General features: G+C 43.9%; 1 protein-coding gene across 1 annotated transcript; it reads right to left on the minus strand.

Annotated features, from left to right (window-relative positions):
• Positions 1 to 390: 390 nt before the first annotated feature.
• stc1 (stanniocalcin 1) lies at positions 391 to 4,173 on the minus strand (the record flags this gene model as incomplete). Its single annotated transcript, XM_083644306.1, has 4 exons — positions 391 to 691; positions 1,527 to 1,738; positions 1,865 to 2,007; positions 3,993 to 4,173. 4 exons carry the CDS (start codon positions 4,171 to 4,173, stop codon positions 391 to 393), a joined length of 837 nt encoding a protein of 278 aa, XP_083500432.1.
• Between the last annotated feature and the right edge of the window lie 4,013 nt (positions 4,174 to 8,186).

The following is an 8,186-nucleotide window of genomic DNA, read 5'->3' on the forward strand; positions in this document are numbered from 1 at the left end:
TTTTAAAGTATGGGACCACTTGTGCTCTAGAGGTGCGAACCACTATGGCTGTTTTGTGCTTGGCATCAAAAGACCTCTTAAGGATTCATCTCTGTTGGAGGAGGTGAAGAGGACCATGTTGCACAGATGCAACAGCCACAAGATCAACACTAACTGTGAGTGAAGGCGTTTGAAAATAGTCGATGGAAGGGGGTCCTCGCAAGCCTAAAGTGTAGGATATACAATATAACGACAATCAAACTCTGATATCAACTTGGAACTCTATGGGCATTCCCTAGAGGTGCATATTTCTATAACTTCCAGTCTAGTGAAGAAATGGATTTTTTGTCACCCCTAGGGAGCTTTTTCATGATTCTGAGAAGTGTGTGGAGTTTCTGAATGTGTTCGGAGTTAGGAGCTGTCACTGGCCGAGCGCTTCTTGCCAAAATGATTGGCAGAGTCTCTGTTTCGCAGATTAGGCTGGATCTTGTACATGTGGGGACTCATGGACCAGCGCCAGCTCCCACGGCCCTCCACTCCAGTTGGAACGGCAACAGCTGCAGCCGCAGCGGTGGATGGGCAGGGCTTGTTCTGCAGCAGCTGAATAAGCATGGTCATCTCTGGGCCGAGGCGCGACACCATGCTGGTCCTGACGCGCTCCACCGTGTCCTCATCACAGTCCATCAGGCTCTGGAGCAGCTTACCATAGAACCTAAAACGACACAACAACGCGTCACTGAATGTCGCTTGAGGAGCTCAATGTCTAAACAGGATATTTCTCAGCTGAAGCGCAATAGATTTGCGCCACGCTATTGTGAGAGATAAATATCCATAGATTGTTGCATGCCCCCTAGTGGTTCAAATCTCTCTTTGGTATTTTGATGCACAGTAGCATACTTGATGTACTTGCATACTCAAAGGATATAGCCCGATGCCATGGATGTGGGAGTTGTGCCAAGTGGCAAACTACATTGCTACGCGTATTATAATGGCAGAGGGGAACATCCAAACTTGACATTCACTCACACTGTGAATGGTAATATCAAGATCTATTGTTTTGTTTTCATGTGACAGTCAGAAGGTTCTTTGGCTTCAAAGCAGTGGATGAAACTGAAATAGGCCGACATGTACATAGTTTGGTTTGCTCGTAATCACAACCTTGAAATCAATACCAATTTGGCCCTTCCTTATGTCAAACGAATCAGGATAATAGGGTGATCTGCAGAATATCCATATAAGTTTGTCAAATCAACACTTTTGTGTCATTGAGTTTGATTTAGCCAAATAAATGACTAACACTCCCATTCATTTTTTTATTAACAGTGGCTACATTTGACTGTGTGAGTGGGCATTTATGCATTGCAGATTCAGATTGTCAGACTACTCTTTGGTCCAAGAGCCAGTTGAACATAACAAGGTTTATCGTTTTAAACCACTTGCAATATCTGCGATTCAAACATTTCTGCGACTGTATTGAGAATACCGATGGCCTTCTCTTTAATGTGCATAGGCCTATTTGTATTTGAGGCGATAGCAGGAGAGCTCACCTATTGGGGAAGTGACTTGGCAGCTGTGCCACTTCGCCAATCGCATCTGGATTAGATCGGGCGACAGTGCAGATATCCAGCTTGCTGTAACAGTCCTCTTGGACTTCGGATATCATTCTTTGGAAGGTGGAGCAGCGGCGGATGGTGGGGAATGCCTTTGAGGTGATTCCATTGGCAATGCACTTAAGGCTCTCCTTCACAAATGCTTTACCCTGTAGGAAAAGTCATTACATTTCCTAACAGATTCTTGCCCAAAACAATGACTGACTCAGTGTATATAGAAATATAGAAAATGACATGATGTGATCTTTGCGAGACGACTGAAAGAATAACTATACCTGAGTGTCAAATTTAGCAGCACTGTACAGGAAGGACTTGCAGATGTCATGCATGCCATCTGTGTCACAAGTTGAGTTTTCCAGGCAGGCGAAGGCTCCACAGCCAACTTGGAGGGCACTGTTGAGACAGCGTGCCACATCTGCTGTGGGCACAGACAATGAAGCATCAGCAGGGGAGCCGGCAGTGGGTTGACTGAGAATCACTGGACACTCACTGAGCTCGTTACACAAGTGTTGCCAGGGCTGCAGCTCAAAAATGAGACGATCAAAAGAGAATTTTCATACTTTGGTGATTCACTAAAGACATACAGTCACTTGGGGCAGATAGTGACTTGACTGGAGATTGGACACCTTACAACTTTGGAAATCTGGGATACTATTTGGCATGGCTGCACTTGTCTCTTGGCAAGGACCTTCACTGCTTGGTTCTTTTCAGCAGAACTTGAATGAATAGCACCAAAAATACCAAAGTATTTCTTGAAAATGTATGCATGTCACACACACACACACACACACACACACACACACAAACACACACACACACACACACACACACACACATGCACGCACGCACACATGTACATGCACGCGCACGCACGCACGCGCGTGTGTGCACACACACACACACACACACACACACACACACACACCACAAACATGTACAATGGCACACAATGACTTGTCTTTGACTCCTTGACTTGTAATTCTCATAATTGTCAAATGCTGCAACTGAAGGCCCTGCATACAACCACCTACAACATTTTTCACCCTAAGCACACTTCACAATGAATTGCACATTTGCACATCAACCTAAAGCAATATACATTAGGAAAATGCTATACCATATTCATCACAGGGGCATCAGATCATGACTAGAATAATTATTAGGTTGATTACCCCACTAGTAACCCTGACACCGCCCCTCCCCTTCTCTCTCTCTCTCTCTCTCTCACACACACACACACACACACACACACACACACACACACACACACACACACACACACACACACACACACACACACACACACACACACACACACACACACACAGTTTTGTAAACCGGAAATAGCTACACTGTAACAACATTCAGGCCATTCATGCCAAAAACTGATCTTGACCATAAAGTAGGCAGGCCATATACAGCTCCCTGTGACCAATTTGAAAATGTTATACCGAGGGAGAGCTTTAAACATGATCTGTAAATCTATGTATTGCAACAGTTGGCTTCCCTTATTCTCCATCCAAGAATTCACTATGATGGCCACAGGCCTAAGTCAAATCCTTTGTAATAAATAAGCATTAGGAAATGTCACCGAGGAGTCTAACCCTACTTGGCAGACTTCAGATCTGGGCCCCTGCGTGTTGATAAAGACATGCAGGGACGACAGATATTTCTCAAAATGATGAATGATGAAGCAGTTCTTGCAGAAGAAGGGCTCAGCAGCATCCCTGTCTGTCTGTCTCTGTGGCATGTACCTTTTTGTTAACATGATGGGGCCCCAATTAGGCTTATAGGCTTGTTTGTGACATTATCTCATGGTTACTACAAAGGATTTGACTGCCTGATACACTGTAATGTAACCTTTTTTTCTTGTCCAAAAGACACAGCCCGCCCCACTGTCAAAAGGTGGGCTACAATGTATCTTTTTTGACAGTGTGACAAGGAACGGTGTAGCCTACTTTTTTTTTCTTTTTTCTTTTCTTTTTTACAGTGGCACACAGGAAGGTGATTGGCGCTTTTGTGCCCACTGAAGCCCCGAGAGCAAGTCCACTACTACAGAAAGCAAAGCAGGGCTGGACGGTGGACCTATGCAGCAGCAGCCAAGGCACCAGAGAAAGAGTCCGTCCAGCATGACACAGCTGTCAGTCAGTCAGTCAGTCAGTCAGCACCAGCCCCGTGCTCATCTGTTGCCGACAGGACTACCGGCAAAACCACAGGGCTAACCCGCAGCCTTCGCACGGACCAAGGCGTTTATTTAGAAAGAAAATGCTGCATAATATAGGCCAAGAAAAAAAAATCTCCGTGGAGTAAGCATGAAAGGTAAGCCGGCTGCACATTGTATAAAATCGTGTGTAACAAGCAAGCTAGTGCACTCAAAGACAGAGATGGAAGCATGTTACTTACTAGGGCTATTAGCGGAAAAGCGTGCTCTCCTGGGCGAATAGGACTCGTTCTGATCCAGTTCATATGCAGATGCGCTCAGCACCATCAGGAGAAAAAGTCCGGTCCTCAAAGGCATCGTCCCCTCAACACAGATCATATAACTAAATGTAAAGAAACGCCTCCTGGTTGGTTGATAATTCATAAGAATAGCGCTCCAAAGCTTCTGTAACGCCGTGACAGGATGATTGTAGGCTATCACAAGTAGGCTACCATCTACCCAACGCTGCAATTTCTCTACATTGGACTCTACACTATCGTTTTGACTTGCATGACAGATAGCACCGCGATGTCAAGCCTGCATGGGTTTATATGGAAGCGCTGAACATTACGAGTCCCTCGTTTGGACCAATCAGAGCGCAGTATTCAAGACCGTGGACTACGTTTTCCACTACTAATTGATAAAATCATCAGTGGGCAACATTGTCGATCCTGGAGATCAACAACCAGGTCTTGGGCACAATTTTTTAAATGACAAATCACAAAATCAAACCCACTATAATATTCATATATTTCTATATGGAGTTATAGTTATAGGCTATCTCATTTGGTATATGATTCCCTGTGGGATATATGTAGTACATTATAGACTAACTGCATAGCCTATTTCCATAAGGCATGATGTTACATTTTATTCTGAGTTTCCAAACGACTCCTTCCTGATATTGAGTTGTAGCCCATTTTGCACCAAATCATTCGTCAGCTTCAGGCACCTTTCATGAGTGGATTCAATAGGTGAAATCAGTTCAAAATCACCTGGATTCAGCTGACCTGTGCATTTCATTCAAACAGCAGGCACTCCTATAGCATTTTGGTGCACTCTGTAGCCTACTGTATATTCCTATACTGAGCTTCACCAAGCATGAGGTGATCTGATGCAAAACAAATACGTCAATAGTGATGAGCTTTGCAATAATGGTTATACCTCTGATATGTGATAGGCCTATATGATGGCCTATATATATATATATATATATATATATATATATATATATATATATATATATATATATATATATATATATATTTCTACTTTGAGTTTATATATTGAAATAGTAGCCTAGGTCTTACCGGCTCAGATAACCAAGATAATCAGTGTAACTTTACACGTGTCAAATGCATATATTCTTTCTGCTTCTTACTGTCCAGAATACACCAGCCTCCTATTCTGTGTTCGTGTGTTGCTTTATAATAGGCCAGCTGACTGACAGACCATGCTTTCATTAATAATACATCAACACATGAAAAGCAATTGGGTTGAGCTCACACTAAGCTCACACTAATAGACCAATGTGTATTTTACCAAGCTGTATTTTAGTCAAATGTGGTACGCACTCGGTCGTAGTTAAATGGCTTTGTCCAAATATCAACTCAGAATATTCAAATGATATGAGTCTTTTATCACTCTGGCATTTTGCTGAACCATGCTTAATAGTGAGACCATTGTTGCTTCAGGTGGGGGAATCTACTTAGCGCGGAGATAAACTACCTGCGTTATTGACTTAGCGCGTGTAATGTGTGCATAATGACTGCTGTTGACGTTGTGCTCCGTTCTGTGTTTCCCAGGACTGTGACATGCTGGCGCAGAGTCAATACTTGCAGCTGCACGTGCCGGGGTGCAGAGGGTGCTGTGTGGGACTCTAACAATGTAAGTCATCATTCGTCACGGAGGGGCCTCATGCCTCTTCACTCGGTGCATTACACACACATCATCGACTCACTCGAAAAAGGAAGCTGTGTTTGTCCTAATAGACTTCCGATCCCTGAAATAGTTCTTTAATGTTCCGAAATCAAACACTACCTCGGGCCGAGCAAACAGTAGCTACTCACACGCTCCTGAAATTGTGTCATGCCTTTCCACTTGTGCTCAGAGATACAGGTCAGTACAGGTGTCCTTGAGTGCTAAGAAAAACAGTTCTTCCGTTTGCACAGCGTGTTCTGTCAAACGGCTCCCGCTCTCTCTCTCTTCTGGTATGCGACGCGTCTCCGCTCTGTTCAGAGAGTCTTTGGCAATCGTTATGCTGTAGCCCTAATTTCTCGCAGAGAGCATTGTCAGGAGTTGGGCATGATGTCAAGCTGCTGGCATCTTATCTCGGTTGGGTAATCCAAAACATGGCAATACAGTCTCTGGGCCCGTGCCAGCTGCCTCAATAGCCTTTGTAATGGTAAGATGATATGAATATAACATTCATGAATGAGCCGCCAACTATTATCAGAGTCCCAGTCCTTAAAGGGAATCAGCACTTGTTATTCCAGTGGTGTTGGTGGGTAATTCAATCGATTCAAATTCAACAATGAACTCTCTTCCAAAGTCACGAGTGTGAGTGTGATTCCATTAAGACGCTGAAATGTATAGCTGCTTCATTGGCAATGAATTATAGAGACATGCTTTTTCGATGCATTCACTGATTGTTTGAGCTTTAAAATCAGCTTGATTTCATTGTAGCGCTAAGAAGTGACATCTGATCTCATCCACTGCTTTTGGATTTGTCTATTGATGGCATCAGTGAGGGGGGGAGTGTCGCTTCTCTTGTTTCTTTAGCTTCGGAGAGATGAGTTGTTACTTTTATCATCCCTTTGTTGCACAGAAAGGGAGTGCACCCGCACCGAGTCACGACTGCTTCTCCACCCCTTAAATGAGGTATGGAAAACAATACGTCAAAGACTAACATACTTTGTTATTGGTTATGTCAGCAGCTTTGTTATTGGTTATGTCAGCATTCCTAAGACCTGCGAGAAGACAATGTGAACAATCTATGATTTGAGGCAGATGTAGAGCTGACATTCATGCTTTCCATGAATATGAAGCTGCTTTTGCGTCGACTGCTTTCCTATGGTTCTCCATCACACGGCGTGGATGCAGTGATGTGTCCAGGCTGAAACTAAAGATGCCAGTTGAGAGTTTCTTCATGAGCCTGGAAGTCCGTCAGTCTCGTCGTTGTGAGCACGTTACTGCAGACTCTTCCTTTGGGGGATGTAGCCATATACCACAGACACATCTGAGAAGACCATTTCTGTGTGTCCTTTGGGTCAAGGATAATGAATTCCTTTGTCGAGTTGAAGAAGGTGCTTCACCTTGTTTTCAGCATAAAACAGGCTGAGATGGAGGGCAGGGTTCACTGAAAGGACAAACCTGCTCCGGAGAATGGACATATAACGGCCTACTGCAACGCGAGCGTTTTGCATTCATTTACATTGAAGAGGTTGAACTGATTCTCTGATTATCGCTCACTTTGCATCTAAGTTGAATTTTGCCCCGAGCTCGTTACTGAGTGCCAGGGTGCAAATTCCCTTACAATTATAAGATTACAAGATTGCTCGTTATGAGAGAATATTAGCAACAGATTTGATATTGGAATTTAGTTACACAAATGGGAGTTCTATCTCTTAGCAGGCACACCTGAGTCTCGCATATTGATAATGTCTATGTCTACATACACCCATCTTTTAATTTGATTATATCTCCATCTTCTGGCAGAGCTACACAGGCGTCAGTGCAGGCATCTGTCTTTTCCCCCCAATATTTTATTTTCAATTTTTCAAAACAATGCACAAACAAGACGAACGAACATGCTCAGACACAAGAACAGAAAAGAAAAGAAAAAAAACATACATATATCAGTGACATTCAATATTACATGATTACCAGCTGCATAAGGTGCTTATGTGCTTGTGAGAGATATTGTTCCTGGGATCTCACACAAGGGGTCCATGAGAAACCAGCCCGGCAAGTCACCCGTCACCCCTAACCTCATCAAGGTAGGCTAGAAATGGATCCCAAATGGTTGACATTTTCTAAGTTAATTGGTCCTCAGAAACCTAAGTCTCCTCCATCCATATAACAGAGGTCATGTCCGTCAACCACAGTTGGAAAGAAGGCGAAGAGGACGACTTCCATTCCTTCAGAGTAAGTTTTTTGGCAACAGTTGTCGCCTGTGTTAGAGACTGTTGCACATCTGTAGGGAAGTTCAGAGAGGACTCCGAGCAGCCGAAGATGGCAAGTTCTGCCTCCGGCTGGAGGGTCATTTTGTAGGCCTTAGAGTACCAATCAAATATTTTGGTCCAGAATCCCGTTAGTGATGGGCAGAACCAGAAGGCATGAGATAGTGTGCCGAGATAGTGTGCCCTCTGACACTTGACACCTGTCACACAGTGGTG

This window comes from Poromitra crassiceps, assembly GCF_964638095.1.
Source record: "Poromitra crassiceps genome assembly, chromosome: 10".
NCBI classification, from domain to species: domain Eukaryota; kingdom Metazoa; phylum Chordata; class Actinopteri; order Beryciformes; family Melamphaidae; genus Poromitra; species Poromitra crassiceps.